The sequence below is a fragment of the Rhea pennata genome, chromosome 6 (genome assembly GCF_028389875.1).
Source record: "Rhea pennata isolate bPtePen1 chromosome 6, bPtePen1.pri, whole genome shotgun sequence".
Lineage (NCBI taxonomy): Eukaryota > Metazoa > Chordata > Aves > Rheiformes > Rheidae > Rhea > Rhea pennata.
This window is the reverse complement of record NC_084668.1, coordinates 36,769,128-36,790,618: the sequence shown is the minus strand read 5'-3', so window position 1 is coordinate 36,790,618 and position 21,491 is coordinate 36,769,128. Positions and strand designations below refer to the sequence as shown.

The window sequence follows — 21,491 nt, the reverse complement described above, 5'->3', positions numbered from 1 at the left end:
GAAGCAGTGAAGCAAAAGAACCATTATCCTCCTAAGTACATTTGCTCAGCCTTTACAGTAAAGGCTTTACAAGCTTTTGAGTGCAGTTTCAAAGCTGCAGAGGGGAAGGCAAAGAGAAGTAAAGACTACTTTTTCCACAAAGAATTGTGATCAGCGTTTGTGCGCGCCATGGTAACCCTTCAGGCAGCATCTCTCCCTTCTTCCTTTGCAAACTTCCACTATCTAAAGCAGGTCACAGAGGAAAAGGAAGCCTGATTTCCTAGAGGAGCACAGCGAAAAGACAAGTGACAGTGGGCACAAATTGCAAAAGGGTAAGTTGATTGGACATATTGAAAAATTCTTTATGGTGAAGATGAATAAGCAACTAAACAGGTGCTTAGAGGGGCTGTGAAATCTCCATCCTGCAAGATTTTCAAAATTTGGCTAGTCAACATCCTTAGAAACCTGCATATAGCCCTTCCTGTTTTGAGCATGAAGTTGGGCTAAAGAATGGGGGGGGCAGGAGGGGGGGCGTTCAGATGGAACATGCTGGTTTGATTAAAATCTAGTGTCTCTCATCTCAGGAAGAAAATGTTATCCAACACTTCTTGACCATGCTCATGTTCACAATTTTAGATCAGTGTAGTTGTTCAAATGTAACAGAAGTCAAAAAAGATTAATAGGAAGGATAATACTTCATCACACAAGGGACCCAACAGTTCAGATCTAGTTAAGATAAGCAAGACATTCACTCTCTCAGGCAAACAAGCTAGGACACATTAACCTTTACTCACCATTGGGCAACTGGAATACTTGCATATAAAATTTATGACAGGTTCCCAAACGTGGTTTGGTCAACAGTTGATCCATTGACATCACTAAGTCTCCCTGGGTCATTCGACTTACCCGGTCTAACACTTGCTGTGAAAATAAGAATAGCAGTAAGAAACTAAAGGGCAAAGAGAATCTAAGGGCTAAAGTAGCATCACTAGCTTCCTCTAGAAAATGACAGTGCCATTTTCAAAATAATTTAATTGAATTTAATAATGTATTAAAATATTTTAAGAAGTAGCTCCAGGTCTTCTTAGAAGAGAAAATAAAGACAACTTTTCTCTTTCTCCAGTGAGCCTCTGACACAGAGAATTGAGATCCTCCACAAGACCCAGGCTGACTCTGGCATGAAACACTTACTGGCTTGACGTTGATGACCAGAGCGATACCATGCTCTAGCAGCATGTCCTGGGCAATCCGGGACACAGTCTTCTCAACAAGGACCAGATTAGGCCTGACATCAACTATCCGCTGTACGTAGTTCTTCAAGAACTCCCTTTCCTGCAGACAGGAACAAAGCATGGCAGTGATGCTGCAAATCTCAGAAGAGAGTTAAGTCCTTAACATTTACTTCTCTCTCATTTCAATACTGACCTTTCTGAGAAAGAAGAGAAAACCAGCTACACAGAAAGTATCATCAGTTGCCTACTGTGCACATTTCTCCCTTCTCCTCCTCCAGGTGCAACAACACTCAGTTTATCAACACTTTGTCAAGACCTCAGGACAAACATTCATATCAGTGCAGCAGCAAATAAAGCTTTTACTAGAAGCTGACCTGCTCAGCTGAACTAGTATTTCTGTAGTATTCTCCATCCCACAGGACTTTAATGCAGATAAATAATCACGTTCTGAAGCAGACACTGAAAGAATCACTGTGAAAAATGTTCAGAAAGAGGAGTAGATACTTCTACCCCAATCAGGAAAAGGACAGATCTTAACTTTTGGGGGGTGGGTGGAAATCAGCTCTCTTGGCATGGATGAGTAATATTGCCAATGCTTTCTTTCCTGTAATCCTATCTATTAAGCACCAAATGGAGGTAGCCTCAGATGCATTTTAAGGAAACAGTCAGACTTTATGGATCAAGGTCAGCAGGGCATCAAACACCCTGGCTACATTAATTCTGACCAAGATGCAAGGACTGATCCCCAAATAGGCACACAGTGTTAAAGAAGAAAAAGTCTATTTCAGCTTTTTCACACCCAAGGCACCTCCCTGCTCACAAAGGCAAAGCACTTGTTCCGAAGGGACATTCTGTAGTTTGTCACTTCATTAGAGCTGGGTATTGTCACACTTTTACAATCCTGACAATAAATAATGTGGGCACAGCCTAACTCTCGCTTATAACTCTCATTAACTCTCATTTCTAACATCCCTTTGCACATCTAGGCCATGTCTAGCTCTGACCTTCAGAGCTACGTGTTCAATGTGTAATACAACCTTAAAAACTACACGTTTTAAAAACACTGCATAATTATAAGGATCATAAAATTGCTTTCAGTACACGTAATGCTTGGTGCTCAAAAGCCTTCAGTGCAAGACAAATTCATACTGTATTCACTGTAACAGTTTCTTTAACTATTACAAGAGCAGTTTTTCCTTTCCTGTGCAATCCCACCAACTCAAGTCCACGTCACACACTCAGAAATTACATGTGCACCGATTACTTTTGTTTGAGTCACTGGGCCACAGGCAATTAACCAAAACCAGAAAATGCTCTGACCTGAAGCACTATAGGGTCTATGCAGGTAAACTTCGTTTCCTCTCGGTAGAGGTACTCAATTGAGCACTTCAGCAGAAGAATTTTGGGATTTTTTATGCAGGAGTTCATCTGGGAAAGATAAACTAGTTAGAACAAAAGATATATCTGGAAGAGAGGAGAAGACAGAAAGGGAGAGAAAGACATTCCAACACACTTTTTTTTTTAAAAAAAATATATATATATATGTCTGTATATACAAACACATGTATACGTGTGTGTGTGTATGTGTATATATATATATATATACACACATACACATACACTTTACGTATGTATAATAGTTTCAGCTATTCCCCTCACTAGCTATATGTTTTTCCCTCTTTATAAGCATGCTACAGCCAGCTCTGGGAATGTCCTCCAGCGCAACTCTGGAGGTTCCTGCAGTCACCACCCAGAACTTTGAAATCTTGATGTACTCCAGAGTCTCCATCCCAACCCCCTGTCTTATGTTAAAAGCTCATTTTACTACACTGTCAAAAGTCAGGATCGCAAAAGTCTTTCTGGCTAATTCTTTGGATAATTACAGTTGTCTTTCACGGGGGTGGGAGTGAAAGGGTTGAAGGGTTGCATGGTGAACGTTTGGTTTTTCTCATTTGAGATAAAAATTGGTCAAAAAAAAAAAAAACACACTGCTCACATTTAAAAGCCATCCCTGTTCAAGGACTCAGAAGGTGAGAAGGCCCACAAATCTCTAGAGTAGGAAGAAAAGCTTCATAACCCAGAAAGGAACTCAAAGCACACTTGCGTCCTCAGCATGACCTAGAGACACTAGTTGATTATCAAGCCTGTGTTACCTTTTTGTGCGCAACATTCTTAGTGCAAACAAATCCATTCACCACCATGGAGTCAAACTTCTTTCCACCTGGGATCTAACAGAACAGAGAAAGTTGAACACTTTCAGGGCTGTCATGCATTCCCATAACTTCTAAGTGCAGTAAACACACAAACCACTTATTACAGCAGATGTGCACACTTCAACTACACCATCAATTAGAAGATGAAGGATCAGATACTGTCATTGTGATACACAGCTCTTTTCCTTTACAGTCTAGTAAACTAAGAAAAACAACAACAACATGAGGCTAAACATTAAGGTCCTAGGATCTCTGGGCCCCTCTCAACAGATGCACCATTCATTAAATTGGGTACACACTGTAATAAAACGGAATCCAAGTTTTATAGGCCAAGAGGAACATATACCTTTGCATATGCCATTTCCACTAATAACTAGCAAGAGTGCATAGAAATCACACCTCCGCCTACTATTTGAACAGCAAACGTGTGTCTATAGTCATAGCCAACCACAAAAGCAATAAACAACACAAAACAGTTTTCTAAATATCATGTTTCAAGGGATGCTTGTTATCAGTGTTATGAAAACACTGATGAAGCGCATTCAGCTCAATCTCTCTTTGAACCCAAGTTTCAGGAGAGGCGGCAGCAGCAACTGATGTCATCTGAACAGATGCCACAGTACTACCATTACTACCATCAGAAACACTAGGCTCTCCACAGCTGCCAAAATAAAGGCGGTCTCCTGAGGGGAGTTTCTGCCAAGGAGGAAAAGGTCCAAGCCTGTGACTGTCAGTTCCCAACAGCTCCTTGGAGGTTACTGCCACATCAGCCACAGAGAAGAAACTCTGCGAGCCACAACTCCAGCCTTGCACTTCAGCAGCCTCTTCTGTGGGCTATCTGGCAGAACTGGATGCAGCACCTGATAACAATTAAGCTTTTCTCTGTAAGGAAAGTCCTTGTGCTTCACACAGGAGTTAAATCCTCCATAATGGGTAGTTACAGGGCAAGAGATTGCTACATAGTCCTGCAAGCTACCTATCCAGTGCTCAACACCTCTTCAATCTAAGCACAGAATGTGCAGAAGCAAAAAAACAAAATAAAGTCATCACAAAGGTGTTGCTCTTTGCTACTGCAGTCTATAGCCTGAAAGAAGATTTCAGCTCCAGAGTATTAAAGCACCTTGCACAGAAGATGCAAAGTTTCTTCTTTCCCAGAACTCCACCTCACCCAAAAGAAACATGTTGGCCAGTTATACTACTGAATGCTGAGGGTGAGGGGAAGGGGACCCTTCTCTTCAAACAAAGAATACTGCCTGCAGCTACATCCTCCTGCTTCCCTATATCCATCGCTGAAACTCACTTTTTTGATGTGGACAAATTGGCGGATATCCATGTCGTCATCTCTGTTTTTGACGTCAGGCCGCACAGTCTGAACTACCTGGCAGACCACAGGTACAATGATATCCCTCCAGGACAGTGATAGGGACTCATTGTACAGAAGTTGCTGAAGCAGTGCCATCATGTGGTTATGATTAGCAGAGCTATAAGAAAAAAAAAAATAGTGATAAAGTTTGTCCTGGGGGAAAATACAAAGCAGTGATTAGTTGAAGTCACCTTTCAGAAACTGATTTCTTAACATTTAAAGTAAGCTATCTGAATGAATAGTTGTCTAGAATATTCTACACTCAACTTTTGGTCTCCTACTTTGAAGTATAAAACCCAAGAAAACAAATGAAAAGATACTGAAAAGCATCTTTTTAATATACATCAGCCCCTTACATTGTCCACAAGAGATCAAGTCCCATTGAAAACTGGCCGAACAGCAGGGCCTCAGAAATTGTTACTCAAGATATGCAAACATTTTTTCTACATTTTTCTTACAGCAGCCTTTCCATGGCTTGTTTCTCCCCATTCTCTTCTCTCAGCAGATCCAGATTGCTGTGGTGCCAGCCCAGCGGAGTGAAAAAGAGTTCTTTGGACTTCTCCTCCACCCTTCTGTTGAACAACGATTCTGTAAGAGACAAACCAGCCTTGTTCGTAAGGCCACAGTTGGACAGTGCTGTCTTTCTGAAAGGCTACTTTAAGACAAGACAAGACTAGACTTTATCAAGACATCAGTCTAAGCCTCCTGAAATGCTGAGTTTGAGCTAGAAGTCATGATAGCATGATGCCACAAACAGTATCAAGTATAGCAGTGATAACTGTACAAGGGAAAATTGAGCTGCTGGAACTCTCATATTGCCAGTATATAGCAGATAGTTTGTTTTTCCCTTGTCTTAGCAAATTCAGTAATAGTCAGTTCAAGAAGAAAGTTATATGACAGTGTTGCCTATAAATAAGCAGTAAACTCAAAATACCTTGTAATAATTACTACGCATAGTCTTTTATATTTAGAAGGTTGATCAACAGCTCTAACTTCATTCACAAAAAGCTACCGCTTTGAAGGCATCTAGATAGAAGCAGCATTAGAAATATCCAGTAATTTAAGTCAGGCTACAGCACAAGGACAATTGCATTTATTTAAAAATAGATGTTAAAAAAAAATAAAATCTTGGAAGTGGGGAAGAGTTGCTCTTTCTTTTTTAAATAAAAGTTATCTTTTCTTCCTCATCTTAATTCCAAAGCCAAGCTTTGTCTTAACAACTTACCACAAACACTATCATGTGCTGCAAGTACAATTGTTGGGTACTCCCTCATCCAGTAGGCACAACAGAACACCTATTTTTCATTATAACTATTTTTCACTTCTTATCTGTCTGACCCCCTCCCGCTAAGGGCACTGAGGGCTCAATTTTCAGTCAACCAAAGCCTCCTTTATTCTCCAAAAGGGTCCCAAGAGTTGATAACTCTATATCCAGGTTGTCCAAAGAGAAACAGTTGCTACTCTACTACTGGATTATACCAGCCTAGAATAATGCTAGTTTATTAGACCTGACTACAATAAAAATATCAGCCTACATGAACACAACCAGTGAAGAGCAGCTGGTTTTCCTAAGTTCCAAAAAATAGCTTAGTAAAGGTCTTATTTAGCAGGTCTCCTGAAAATGTTTTGAAGAAATGCTATGCTGCCAATTTAGATGTCAAAGTTGGAACCTCTACATGACCTACAGTCCTGATCCCACCCACCACTGCTTTGCTGGTTAAGTCCAGAAGGAGCTGTTGGCAGCATGGTGCATCTATGTATTTTTAAAAAATCCTAAATACCAGCATAAGCTGTATCACTTTCTAGTTTTGGAAGCAGAAAGGATGTTCCAACAGTGCAGGACAGTCCCACTGGAGGGGGTCATTGCCACTTTAAGCCCCTATACTGTGCAAAGAAGTGCACAGAATTATCCCGTTAGTTTTGCAATGTCAGGATCAGAGGTTATTTCAATACAGTTTTCTGTGCTTTGAAAGAGTTATTAGGTTATTTCCCACACAAGTATTATGATATTCTAGAGGGCAGCTAGAAATTCCCCCATTCTCATGATGAGTGACTATTATAAGTCATTTACCCTAGTAGTGCTTAACTTTTCATCAGCAAGCACATAAGCCTTCACAGTTCAAGCTTAAAACAATTCTGAGTGCATGATCTCACTGCAAAACCCTTATAATATTGCAATCCTTATAATACTGAAGAAAGTCTTTAAAATCAGCAATATATTTCTTCAAGACACTCCTCATCCAATATTAGCTATGTAAGAAATTAAAGGAAATTACAGTTTCCTCCTCTCTTTCCCCTCTCCTGCAAAAGCTTAGTTATAAATCAAGCATCACTTTAGCTAAAGATTTTATTTTTCTGGCTACACAGATACTGTTGTTCCTCCCTCTGCCACCGTATTTCTTCTTTCTATGAGCTGATCAGAAAAAAAAAAAAAAATCACAGCACCAGCTGAGGAAAAGGTCCACAAGTACACCTGGCCATGATACAGGAAGGCACATGATTTACTCACAGCTGTGTCTTGTGGCCTTTCATTTCAGTAGTAGTAGTGATAGGAAACTCAAAGATTTAGGAGATGAAGTTTTGAGCTACTCAGTAGAAGTGCAATTAATCATATCAGATGTTCATTTCCTTGTACAGAAAGTCAAAATTAGCATCTAAGTTTGTGGGTGGGGAAGTTACAAACAAAAATTATAAACCCTCCCTCTTAGCTTTTATTTTTTAAGACTTTCCTTGACTGTTTTTAAATCAAGGAATTCAAGAAGCCTTAAAGTACATCAAGAAGAGGTTACAGTACAGTTTATACAAGTTTCTCCACAAATAGCTTCAGGTTTACAATCAAGTAAACCGCTTCAAAAGGTTAAATCTCTATTAAAGAGTAGTTGTGATCATTATATTAAACAACAAAACAGCAACTTTTGAAGGTTCCCCTTACCTTTAATAAAAGCATCACTGATAGAGAACATCTGCTGCCCTCCGTTGTCAGGATTCAAGTACTCTGAAAGAAAAGAGAAGAGTGAGGTAGGCGGAGACAGGAAAAAAAAATGACAGGCTACACTGGCATACGCATATAATTATATGATGTACACGCCCACACCATAAGAAGCAGCATTACTCATCTAAATGTTAGTCATTAATTTAGCAACAGCTTGATGAGTGGTAAAGACAAGAATACCCTCTCCTTCTCGTTCTATCCGAAAAGTTTTAGAAGGACAACAAAAGAGTCCTTATTACTGTTAAAAAACCAAACTAACAAAAGTTAGACATGAGCACAGAGTGAACTAGCACTGAAGAGTCTGCATTTCCAACTGACACACCCTTTGTTTCTCTAGACCTGAATACAAACATGTAAACTGTGAGCACACACCATGTGAATGTCCAGACAGGGAATGGTCTCCTCATTCTGACCTAAAATGCAGCTTCAGAAACTGTTTTGCTGCCATATTCCACTTCTGTTTCTCTACTGTTATCTCAGATTCAGGGAGACACCAGCCATAAGATTTATCTTATATAGTGAAAGACTGGTTGCCTTTCTTTCTGTCAAGAGAGCTACAGAAAGTCCAAAACAGTCTGAAGTGTTTGGAGAAATCCAGGCTGATGGAGGTGGACTCCCAGGAGCAGAGAAAGCTAAGAGCTACTTATAGGAATGTATGCGAAATGGGATGAAGCTATAGATGTAAGGACACCAGCTACACTTTAGTTTACTAGATCACTGTAAAAATACCAGACTGATCTTTCATGCAGGCTAAGTGGCTACAAAAAAAGCTTGTTTTCTCTAGAGGTCATTAGTCTGTTAAGTCTTCAGTTAGTTAACCAGCTTACACAAAAAGTGGTTGTATAATGAGAAAAACAAAAGCAGTAGTGTAACTTCATGCCATATGATGATCCAAAGTCCAGAACCAACCGTTTACCATCTTTCTTGAGAAAGGACCAGACCTACTGCCACAAACAGAAAGCAAAGCCAAGCAGTTTTCAGACACCAACAGAAAGCAACAGGAAGATGATGAGCACAAGCAATCACAAATCCCTGAACAGCAGCACCATTGTTTGAAAAATCTGAGCTTGTTCAAAGTTACTCAGTCTGAAATCAGATACTCAACAGATGCTCTAGGTACCACACCTGGGGGCAGAAAGGGAAGTTTCAATCTCTTGCAGCCTGATGGTATGCACCGATTCTTTTAACCTCTTGCTGAGATGAAGAGTATAGCATTACCACTAACCTACTGCTTGATAAAGACTGGCTCACCTTCAGCATTCACCCACAGTCGTACAAACTAGCCAGAGAAAGTCATGTTGGGCTGCACCTACAAACAAACGTAAGTACTAGCATCCCCATCCTTCTCCACCTTTCAACAGCTACAGAACAGGAGCTCTTAGCGTGAACACACTCAAATTCGGTCTGACATAACCCAACTGACATGGCCAAAGCAGGAGTCATCATTAGCTCAAATCTAACCTTGGTCTTGCCCTGCATAAAGAAGCAGGCAACCACCCCAAACCAAGATCTCTTCTCTTTAACAGAAATTCATGTCCTATAACTCTGCTTACAATAGTGCCCCAAGGGAAGTTCCTGGTATTGTAAGAAGCTTGCACCTCCTCCTGGAGCAGACAGATAACACATGCATAAGGTGCAAGTCTGAAATAGTCAGAGTGGCTAACATGCAGTGTTACCTCACACTGTCACTACATGTATTACACCATAGAAAGTTTTAGAAAAAGAGGTTCCTGTGCTGTATTTTGTACCTTTGTCTACCAGCAGTTAGAGTTTGTACTCCTTGTCTACAAGCTATCTTACATGCCCCCCAAACAGCCTTTATAAAAGCACACACATACCACAGAATACCTGAACTTGCTCAGTTGGATATTCGAGGGCAACACTGGAAACAAACACCATAACGCACACACAGATTCACAGGTCTCCCATGGAGATCAGTAGGTAGACTTTTCAAATGTCTTTTGGATTGCCCTGACTAAACGCCAAAGCGATCTGGCCACAAACCACAGTTTTTCTTCAAGATACAGAAACTAAGCATGAGTACACACACAGCTTTCCTTCTACAGCACCATCCACTGAGGTCCACATGAAATGAGGTGCACAGAAAGGGCTCCTGGCAATCATGTAGTAAGCCTTGGCAAGCAACAGTGCTAAGAACTCTGATATACTATTTTGAGATCCTCTCATCTTTCCCTGGCCCAGCTAAATGCAGACATCAAAATTAACTATTAAAAATACCTGCTGCCTGGACCAAGGATACTTAGCTGTGAGGACATTTAGAAAATAATGCTCTTCGTACTGATACAGTATCTCTTTAAAAATAGCAACTAAAAGTCACCTTTAAAATAAACTGATTCAGACACTTAAATATTTACCTCCTCCCCAGAATTACATGCTGGGAGCAACCTTGCTTGGTTTCCCATTTTGATTCTCACCATAAGCAAAGTGCCATTTTCCCTAGGCAGATGATACTACGAATAAATCACTATACTTGTTTGTAAAAAGATACTACAAGCCAACTAGCTTAGGGTCACTAGAATTTCATGAAATCCCACCAAACATTAGTCAGCCCTAAAGAAGTTGTGCCACTAAACTGAGACTATCAACAAAACACTGTTCTAAAACACAGCTGGCACATCACTGGCTATTGCTTCTAAGCAGCTGATCTCTGTGACTGGTGGAAATTGCACACTCCTTAATCATTTGAAGAAACACTCTAACCACTTAAAGATTACAGAGCTGACCTGCACTTCTAGCTCTGTTGTTTTTTCCTCTTGGCCTTCCCCCAAGGACTGTGATTTACAGCTGTGAGGAAATTGAGTTACTACTCTGGAAAGGAAGCAAAACTGAAGATGACACCCACCTTGTTTCAAGGCAAATTAAGTCACTACAATTAGTCTTAGAACACACAATTCTGCAGAAGCCAAGCCCAGTCAAAGAGTGCATAGTGGGCATAAGGAAGTTACAGGTCCCTGACAACTAAAAACACGAAGTCACTGAATAACTGAAATGCTCTATTCTTAAATAACTGTATACCATTTTACACAGAATTTAACTAGCTAGTCTTGGCTGTCTGATCATAGTCATTGTGATGTTCATAACATCCTGGAAGATTTTTTTTTTATAGAATACAGCCAAGATAAATCAGGAACACACAGTGAAAGCCTATGTCTAAACTCAGATTTTAGTACTTTCTGGAACAAAGTTTTAGAAGTCATCTGCTTCAGTATTCTAGGCACTGTAGTGTATGCTGTAGGGTTTTCTCCCACATAATTCTTGAAGGCCTTAAGCAACAAACCTCTAGGCACCTAAGAAATTTCAGTCTCACCTTTCTAAGGAACATTTCCTGCTGTTCAAGATGTTGGTTTTTATTTTATTCTGTTGCTCCCTCTGGTTAGGACTTTTCTCTAGAGAGAATCTTATGCCAGGAAGCCAAAAAAGATACACAGTAATTCTTATGTATTTGCAGAAGATACAGATTTTTCCGAAAACTGCAGAGTAATATTTACTGGTCCACAATGTGCTTTAATGACTCACATCTCCACAGTATCCCAGTTCTGGGCACCTAACTGAAACAATTACCTCAAGGTAAATCCAGTTTCTTAAAGGAATTGCTCCCAGTTTTCTGGCATAAATTGCACTGCTACAGAACCACCTGGTTCAGAGACAACACATTTCAGGGACAGGTAACAAGCATCAGTCAGCACAGATTCACTGAAGACTGCAGAGTACTACCAACTCATGTAACTCAAAACCCAAATAGAACCTTCTCTCCTTTCAGTCCCCTCACAACTTGCCTTTTCTATTGATCTTCTCTGAACTCTCCATCATCAAAATCTTTCTTACAACAGCTTCAGTTCTGGCCATGAAAAGCTTTGATTTAGTTAACAATTTCCAAGAGAGGCAGGTTCTTTTATGTTTCCCCTTCATCATGTAATGAATTCCTTCCACAAGGAGATAAAGACTGAGGTATGTCTGCAACCAGAATTATCACCCTATAAGTCTTAACACTAGCCACAGCCAAACTGACTACAGCCTGCTTTATTGGCAGCACACACTGATTGATAACCCTGCTACAGCTGTAAATTTACAGAGTACTGCAACACACCTGGGCTTTATTCCAGCTCATTTAATCCAACATCCCTCCTTTCAAATAGGAGGTATATCCCTTGATATATTCTTCCCTTTCCATACTCTTCCCTCTCTGTAGAGGTACTAGTTTTTCATTTGATCAAGAGCTGCAAACTGACACCGCAATCATTAATGAATTGGTCTCAGGAGTTCTGACAAATCCTCTCCCTTTTTAGTCATTTGTTCTCAACTCCTGCTCCTCTATTTGGAAAAAGTAAGCACATACATTTTCTTCTCCTTCTCAATCTATTTTTAACAAACAGCAAAAGGTGACTACAATGGGCACTAATGAATGTCCCCTCTAACCTACCTCACTCACCCTCTCATGTCTAAGGCATTAAGTCATCTGTGAACAGCTCTCTCCCCTCTTTCTCTTTTTCCAAAATTTAGTCACCATTTCACAGCTTCCAAGAAGGCAATCTGTATGTAAGCATACAAATAGTCTTGTATACTGATCCACGCTAAAAGAAGAGGTCTGTTAGACTTCATAAAAGTATGAACTTATTAGAAGGAGTTATAATTAATTAACAGTGGATGATCCTTTACAGCTGGGAATACTGAAGAGGAGTAGGGCGATGAAAAAAACATAATTAAGACCAAGAAACTCCTCAGAAGCAAACAAGGCTAGAAATCCACACAGCTGCTATAACTTTAGGTAAGGGAGCAGAGCAAAGCCTATCAATAGCTACCCAGCTATTGCTGGGTAAAGCAACCAGAAGTCGCTAGACCCAAGCCAGTAGCAAGCTCTGGTTACAGCCAGCCTTTGTGCTATTTACAGAACAGAAGTGTCAACAGAGGGAGCACATTATCTTTTCATAGGGATTTTGCTCATATTTAGAATCTTTCAATACAGCACTCCTTTATGAAAAAAGCCTTCTAAAGAGGTCTTCAACACTATTTGATTTCTTTCTATTTCTCTTTTCAATGGAGAGTCTCTTTAACAAAAAAATTATACATAAGTATTAATTTAGCCCTTCTCATCAATAAGATTATTCTTTTGTCAAATACAGGTTTGTTAAGGTTGGATCAGAGTTCAAGTTAATTTTGTTTGTTTTTTCTTCTTGGTCTTCCAGTTCAGTCTAAAACTGGAGAGACAAGTATCTTAAACTGGTTTATGCACGGACTATTTTTTCCCCCCTCAGTGGGCCAGAAATGGTATGTGTGGATCTGCCCCATTATGCGTGGACAGCAGGACACCTTGCTTCAAAGAGAAAGTCATAGGGGAAGCTACACACTTTGCAGAGAAGGTGGTTTCAACAGGTCTACAGAGCCTCCTCAGAGGTGAGCATATCAAAAGTGCAGGTGAATGCCAACTAGATAGCATATTTTCCCCTCTAAGACAGCTACAGAGGTAGCATCTAAATAAGCTGGTATTATTAGGGCCCAGCTCTCCATCGTGTGCAACTCCAGCTGGTGACTACCTCATACCTTTTTGGTCAGCAGGGTGAGGGGGCACATGTGGGTACTTGGAGTGCTTCTTGATATGGAAGTTCACGTTGTCCAGCTCCACGTTCAGGCTGATGGAGGCGGCTGAATCACTGTCCATTGTGGACTGGAAGCTGCTGACTGAAGTGCGCTTGCTAGGGCTGGCGGAGTCTTTTAGTGTTGGGTAAGGTGGAAGATACAGGGAGGAGAGGGTTTCAAATGGATATCATGAGGGTACCGGAGAGGAGAAAAATTGTCTTTAATACATGAAGCTCAGTGTGAAATACTACAGGAATACAGTGTTTTCATACTTCTAATCTTATCTTGGTGTGTGCATACTGACATATTTGGTAGGCATTCTTTAGTGCTTTGTTATAAGGCTCCAGTCAGCCAGGAGTTATAAGGCCCCAGTCTGCCTGAGAAAGAAGCAGATAATTTACATGCTTCTCCATCAGATGCATGAAGTTTCCTCAGCTCCAAATACAGAATATCATATTCGTCAAAAGAAACAGGAGGACTAGCTAGATTATAGTTTGCTTGGATCTTTACAGCCCCATGCACGCACACACACAAGCAAAGCAAGACACGGTTATACTATTATGTCCCGAGGGGTTGGAGACAGCAGGGAGAAGACAGAATAAAAACAAGAATCAGTTGAAACTCACTGGCCAAATTATCTTCTCCTTCATCAGCAATCTGCTCTGTATCACTGTCATCAAACTTGATATCTTTGAACCAGGATGGCTCAGAATGCCCCTCTACAGAGTTTACAGAGTCGCTGTCTGGAGAGGGGGTTTCCGAGAACTCTGTGCTCTATTACACAAGGAAGAAAAAAAAGTGTTAAAGTTCAGCTCTGCTGAGGTATCACACTGCCTGCTACACATATAGATCAGACATTTCAAAAATCAAAAGATGCATTCAACAGGCTGAGCAGGGTTAGTCATACAGCCACCTCCCCCCCCCCATCATCATGAAATAGGGACTGTTTGGAACAGGAAATAAGTATTTCCTTACACTTCCCACTTTGCTTAGTCTCTGCCTCCTCCCCACTTCCACGCAAGTTGTGACTAATTGACACTAATGGACATATCTACTGCAGTGCTGAATGCTCATCACTCCCAAAAAGGATGACAAACATATCCTTCTGTATGCACAGCTCCTGGTGGAGGCTAGATCTAAGTCATAGGAGCAATTCTGCGACTGATGAAACAGAGCAGCTTTAAGAGCTTCACTTGCAAGCCAGGCCCTACCTGAGGCTAGCTGTGTCAAAACAAACCCTGGCTGCAAAGCCAGAGCCTGGAGAGCATCTTAGCAATGGTCATCAGCCATCCTGATGCTTCTAATCACCTCAGGAGGAAATTCTCACTACTGTTCTTTGGCTACAGCAAGTGCAGCAAGCAATCGAGTTGCCAACATTGTTTCTCCTAACTCTTGCTTAAGTTAGGAGAAATGAGATCAAACAGTGCTTTCAGCAGATGAGTACAAGAATCTGTTTTAAACTTTGAATAGTACAATCCACTTACAAATAGCTAGAGCAGAGACCGCACAAGCATTTGCTAGCTTAGGGCAAGTTTTACTAGCAAACTGAGACCGTGATTAGCTAGCTGGGATGCCAGATGGACCCCAGGGCACTGTCAATAGAAGACCATGTGAATGTGGTCAAGAGGTGAAAGGCATGAGGAAGATGGGCTGCTAATGGCAGGAAGCTTTCTGATTGAGGTTCACAGTAGGTAGGACAGCATCTCTGGTCACTGTACTCTGCAGCCTTCTTAGCCAGTCAGCTCTATCTGGGAGCCACAGCAGAGGAACCCTCCCAGACTTGCATCATGAAGCTGACTAAGGGACTGAATTCCTGGTTACTGTAATCACTGCAGATAAAAGAAGCTCATCTTATTTCTAATATACTACAGGCAAAAGATCCTTTCTTTGAAAGGTTTTAAAGAAGGAATTTTACACATAAGTAGTAAATGATCACTGTGTCTTAGTCACCAACAATTGCACAGCAGATTGTACATTATGCATGTTACAGCACAGCCACAAGCACTGCCTGTACCACTCCAAGGCCACTGTGAAAGATGACTGCCACGAGGGGCACTGGCCTAGATCAGAGATTGCACCCCCTTTCCTCTACTGTAGGCACCACTAAGCTTAACAGCCCATCTTCCACAAAAGAGTCTAAAAGCTTTCTGGGTAAAAGCGGCTTCGCTTTAAACTACAGATGTAAACTAATCAATTTAATCAAACAAAAAAAGTCTGGCTACCCATTCTCTATGCTGCACAGCTGACAAAAAAGCAAGCACAACATTCGCTGAGAATGGGATTAAAAAGACTCCAGTCAGCTCCCAAGCTCAGCAAGAATTATAACTTTACTGCTCCCTTCCTCTCCCAAATCAGATTCATTCTTTTACCTGTAACGGTCGGTACAAAGCATATTCATCTCTGAAGAGCTGATCATGATGACTGACACAATCCAACCAGCGTCCATCAACCAATGCTTGCCCTATTGCAATGGCTTGGGCCCTGGAGATGTAAGAGATGTTTTTGTAAGTCTGGCTGTAAATACAGATGATTTACGTTACAAACATGCTACAAAAGGATCAAGTCATTTGCTAGGTGTGACTCTCTCCAACTCTTCTGTATTCCATTCCCCTATTTAACTAGATAGTATTTAAAATATTTGGAGAGGCAGCAGAGCTTACTGGTTCAAGTATAGAGCTAGGTCAAAAGACTGCCAGCACTCTAAATTCATCTGAGGTGACCAGCAGATGATTAACACATACTGTCTGCACCCCTCCAACATCCTTAACTTGAGATATATATGCTAAGTTTCCCTGCTGAGTGAGGATCCTGGCTCTGCATTTTCAGTTTAATCCCTCTGTTGCACAGTTAGATACACTAGATCTTCACACTCACTTGCAAGGTTAAAAACCTACCTGCTCTACCAAAAATTTAGCTATCAAACCCTAATAGTGATCCTTGATCTCAAGGCCAGATTCACTCCTTGGAAGATAAAGGACTGCAGCAGTCTCCTCTCTTCTATACTGCTTTCTGGACTTGGACAGACTAAAGTGGATTTTTCCCAGCTTAGTAACAACAGTGTTCTGTGTAGCCAAAACCCACCCTGAGGAGCTGAGAGAACACACTTCATTTTTTAGTTGTATGCTGTGCTCTGTTACCTTGAAGCAGAGGCTTTTGCTAACAGGTATCCAAAAGGCACACGGCCTAGGCTTAGGTGACCCTACCATAGTTTTCCATTTATCAAAACAGAACACAGAGCTCTGAATAAATTTTTTGGCCAGTTATCATAATGTGTTCATTGTTCTCTGTCCACTTGAGTCATACTTATTCTATGGATAAGTATGGAAAAATGGCTAAGTATGGAGAAGAGGCCTCCCACGCTAGCTCCTGAACCAGCCAGCCCCCCCCCCCCCCCCCCCCGCCATCCCCTGTCATTTCAGGCCACAGAGTCAGAACCCTACCTGCTTTCTTGGGCAACAAAGAAGAGATCTGAGTTTTGTTTCTTTCTCATCTCCCCGTAGAGGGGTCTATCTTCATAGTCTAAGGTATCCTATATTAATTAAACTCACAGCCTTCTACCACAGAGATGGAAGACCCCTGCCTTCCTAAAGCATCGCGGTTACCTTGTGGCTATGTGCCCATTTCTGATGAGCCAGTTGACTAACTCCTTTCCCACAATGCAATTAGGATGCGTTCGCAGCCAGTAACGATGGTCCTGAAACTCCATCCCACTGTTGTGATGACAGATTTTCTTCCACAGGTCTTTCAGCTGGACTGAGTCCTAGACAAGGAGATAATGAGAGTTACTTACTAATCTGATCTCAGCACTGGTTTCAATGTCATCAACCTGAGCCCTCAGATCAGCTTCTAGGTAAAAAGCACTTCGCAGACAAGCAAACAATCTAAGCCATTATGCACAACCTACAGGAAGGCACAAATAAAAACACTAGACTGATACATATGGCATCAGCTTCTAGCATCCTTTCCTTTTATGTAAGTCATAAGCAAGCAAGGAAGAAACAAGCTGGTTACACTAATGCTTGAGGAGTTTGTTTTTAATGTAGCAAGCTTCTGTACCGCCTGTAAGATACACTGCTGTCCTCAAGGGTCCTAGTCTCAAACTTCAGCAGTATTTTTACGTATAGGGACCAGTAAAAAATCACCCGTTAAAAGAGGAGTTTTCTATATAATCTATGTTCATCCTAGGCATTATGAAGCATGCTAGTCAGTTATCCAGCCCAGATATAGAGCAAGCATTTGACAGAGCAATACACGCTGCTAAGTTTGTTCAAGTTCTGAGATATCATTTCTTATTGAGGACTCCTTTCTGTATTGACCAGTACCAAGTCCATTTTTGATATTGCTAGCTTTGGCTAGTAAGCAAGATTTAGATACCCCTCCCAACTCAATAATAAAAAATTATCCATTTTTTTGATGTTGTAATCTCTTCCCTTATCACCTACACTTCAGCCTGTTCCTTGACCTTACTCCCAGGCCTGCTAAGCATGTGTGCAGCTTCCTGTTTAGCCTATGCTCCATCCAAACTGAACCATCTGCTCTGTACCTTTCCACCCTCAGGAATGCCTACTTGTGTGCAATATGATGACAGGAGTCAAATATCTACCAATACAGTTCAGCCTTCTTGATATTAAATGGCATAGAGAGCAATCTTGAACCTCTGGTTGTATGAAAAACCCTCTCTTTTTGCCTTTTTGTCCTATTTGTGAGGATAGGACCCCCCCCCCAAAAAAAAAAAAAAAAAAAAAAACAGCAACAATTAAAAAAAAAAACTCCCCTCCCTTTTTCTACTTAACACTTTACCAGAACTGCCACCTGTAACACCCCCATATGTGTGTGCATGTGTGTGTGCGCGTATGTGGCGGGGAGGGTAACAGGATTACTCAGAACACTTTGTTACATATTGATTTTTCTTTGAAAAAGTACGTCACTATAACCTTCTACAAAATGGGTACGTTTATTCTGCAAACAAGGTGAGGGAGTCAAGTTATTTTTTTGGCCCAATAAGCTGTAACAGCTTTAACTCGTTCGTCATATAACACTGTAACACTTTAAACCACCACTTAAAGTTCAGATTATGCAGCCTATGAAGGGGAGGATCTGGACCTGACGTAGAGAATCAGGTCGCTGAGTTACAACAACTGCACCTACAAGTTCAATCTACAAGGAGCCACCACACACCCACTCCATGCACTGTGACATGCTTCACAAGATTAAACCTCTAAAGGACCTTCATGCAAAAGTCACATAAAACTAAGATTTGTTTCAGAAAGACCAGAAGAGAGCTCAAAGCAGCATCAATAGCCTCCATCTCTGCAACAGCAGGGGAGAGGAACCATGTAAGAGTGCTCATCTGAGAGCCTTTAAAGGCAGCAAATTACACCTGCTGCATGGGACAAGGATGCCAAACGTTACTGCCTTCACAGAGCAAGACAAACTGAAGCCTAAGTGGTACCAAAAGGATTTTCCGCTCATCCTCGCTGGTCTCAGCCTTCGTATGCGTGCGACTGGCCTGGGGGCTGACGGACGTCTCATAGGCGGGTACCATCGGTGAACCCGACCGATCCAGCGACAAGTTGGTGATGCTGGCTGATCTGGAGTGCAAGAGAGAAGGATTGAAGTATAAGCATTCATCGCACGGTGCTTACCCAGAGCAGGCTGTGACTTTGCAGCATGCTACAAAGGAACGTAAGCCTATGACACAGTTAGCACAGAGGAACAGACCTGTTGCTTAAAGTCACTTTCCTTCCCCAGTCAAAGTAGGAGAAGAAAAGAAGGAAAGAACCCTAGAAAGCAAATTTATTACTCTGGAACATTGAAGTTAAAGGAACTTTTTTTTGTAAAGCTCTTTGTAGGAAGGAGTTAGAGATAAATTTAGGCACACCAATTCATATACACCTGCTTTGGAATGGACTGGGGATAAGATGCTAGGTAATTTGAAGCTCCAGCAGTTTAGATGCAAGAAAAATGCCAGCAAAGGCAACTAATGCCAGGATCTCTGTAACACAGCACCGAGACTCTTCTTCCACATGACCCACTGAAAATCCCTTCTCTTCAGCTCTGAAATATATTGCTGACAGTTCACAGTATAAAGAAGTTTGAGCACAAGTTCCCCAGGGTGGCTAAACTGTCTGCTAGAGCTGGAGGTCAGTCCAGCTGGTGACTTTTTTTCTTGTCCTGCGATATGGAGCATCCCCCTGACCTCAGTCCAGCTGTGAGGAAATACAGGCTGTGTACTCCAGTACAGACAAACCATCATTTTGCAATAATCACTGCAAAGTTACAAACAGCTTCCATAAATCATCCGCTACAATATTCCACAGCTAAATTAAACCTCTGAGAAAAGCAATTTCTTTTCACCACCCAGCAGCTCCAAAACAGGCAGTGTAAGCTACTAATGGTAACAGTGCTGTGAGGAGTGAAGAAGGAAAAAGTTTGTCTATAGCAACAGTAAAGCTCAAAATGCCAATGCTGTACAGAGGCCTGAAACAGTCTCAAATTGAGAAACTGTTGCTGGCTTGTAATTTTTGAAATGAAACTCAGCCAGTCACCAAGCTCTGTGAAGCTAAGAGATCCTCTGATTTTTCCACATGAATTCTCCATGGATGATGGGGCTGTGCGTAGGTAAGAAATAGCTAATACTAGCCATGCTAATTCAGCTTCTGTACTGCCAGAAAGTAGGCCCGGAAGGCATAGCAGGCCCAAATCACTGATTTTTCTTTGTTTCTTGAGCAACAGTACTGAGTTGAAAAAAGGTTCTGCTTAAGTCCTTTTTAGTCATTTATGCAAAATCAAAGGCAACTATGTTGATTCTACACCTACATACAGTTCAGTGTGATTAGCAAGATGTCATAGGCAGGCATTAGAGGCAAAAACTTGACCAGTGTTCTGCTCCTGTACAGACAGTCTTAAATTACAGAAAATCAGAACTGATAAATCCGTCTGACAGGGCTACGCAGCTTAACACAGCATTCTTGTGTAGAAGCTAAGACTAACACTAAAGCCAATCATTAAAAGCACGTCCTAGTTGTTTCACAAGAGCTACATTAACCTCTAGTTGTAAGCAGCAGGGAGTTTTGCTTCATGTAAGAGGGCACTAAGCAAGAGTTAGAACAGTTGAGCCCTGTTTCATATCTGTGTTCTTAACACTGCTAGTTACTTTGGGGACTTGATTGTATTTATTTGGTCTAAAAAAACAAGAGGGGGGATTTTTGTAATGAAAACCTCCACCTTTCAGAAGAACCTGCAGAACAGAGCTCTGAATCTTTCTGCTTGCAATGTTAGACTGATATGCTGTTTTTATCTCCTGCTCCCATAAATAATCAGTCTGAAAAATAACAGTACACATATCCCTCACCCACAGAAAAAGCAAATATTAAATAATTTGAACTACTTCAATCTAGATTTGCCCAACCTGCATCTTTCAGTAGATTTCCTCCAGAAAGAGGCATGATCAAGCTTCCTTGAAACACCTACAGCTGCTTTGAGAAGATCTGAGGGCTAGCATTGCTTAGCCCTGAAAATGCATTCTGTGACACCAGCCTTCAAAAAGCCAATATCTTTGTTTCCACATCCTCAGGATTTGGCAGAGGTAGGTTACACGTCTTCATTACTTTTCAAATGTGAGTCCAGATGCTAAGGTTAGGCCATGAACAGCCAGGGAGAGTTAAATGTTAACCTGAACAAGCCATCTGGGCCTGCCAGAACCAGATCAGAACCCTCCTGCTATAGCACATATCAGTAAACAGCAAAGGCCTAAGATAAGCAACATCAATTCAAACATGAAGCAGAAGAGTATCCTCAAGATCTCAGATGTCTCTTGACATCACTGCAGTTATTTAGCATTGAACTCTGGACTCCTTGTCATGTTTGCCCAGCACTGATTTTTAGTATTACTTTACTCACCAGTATTTTCACTCCCCCCAGTGAGCTCTTTACCTCTTGCTGTACAGTGTGCATCTCCTCCTCATTGTCCTCATCTCGCAAAAGATAAAGCCTTGAAGCAGCCCTTCACAAAGCAGCCTTCACAAAGCTTCACTTAGAGCCTTCACAAGTGGCCAAGGATATGCTCCTCATATGCTTGCCTCGTTTTTATTTTCCTAATTTAACCATAATGGAAG

The 21,491-nt window shown here is 41.3% G+C and overlaps 1 protein-coding gene across 10 annotated transcripts in view; it reads right to left on the bottom strand.

The window, feature by feature from the left end:
• PIKFYVE (phosphoinositide kinase, FYVE-type zinc finger containing) overlaps positions 1–21,491 on the bottom strand; it is a 143,185-nt gene that overhangs the window by 103,289 nt on the left and 18,405 nt on the right. For 9 of the 10 annotated variants that reach the window (XR_009958833.1, XR_009958835.1, XR_009958832.1 and 6 more), the window contains 12 exons: positions 18,827–18,965; positions 16,977–17,134; positions 15,744–15,855; positions 14,001–14,148; positions 13,339–13,506; positions 7,720–7,782; positions 5,246–5,375; positions 4,725–4,905; positions 3,365–3,439; positions 2,532–2,639; positions 1,171–1,311; positions 774–900 (listed from right to left, as the gene is read on the bottom strand). Coding sequence is in view for 6 of the 10 variants with exons in the window: in XM_062579275.1 (XP_062435259.1) it covers positions 774–900; positions 1,171–1,311; positions 2,532–2,639; positions 3,365–3,439; positions 4,725–4,905; positions 5,246–5,375; positions 7,720–7,782; positions 13,339–13,506; positions 14,001–14,148; positions 15,744–15,855; positions 16,977–17,134; positions 18,827–18,965 (1,550 nt within the window). In the remaining 4 variants the exon portion in view is untranslated. The remainder of the gene's footprint in view (positions 1–773; positions 901–1,170; positions 1,312–2,531; positions 2,640–3,364; positions 3,440–4,724; positions 4,906–5,245; positions 5,376–7,719; positions 7,783–13,338; positions 13,507–14,000; positions 14,149–15,743; positions 15,856–16,976; positions 17,135–18,826; positions 18,966–21,491) is intronic. The other variant, XM_062579276.1, reaches the window with a different exon arrangement.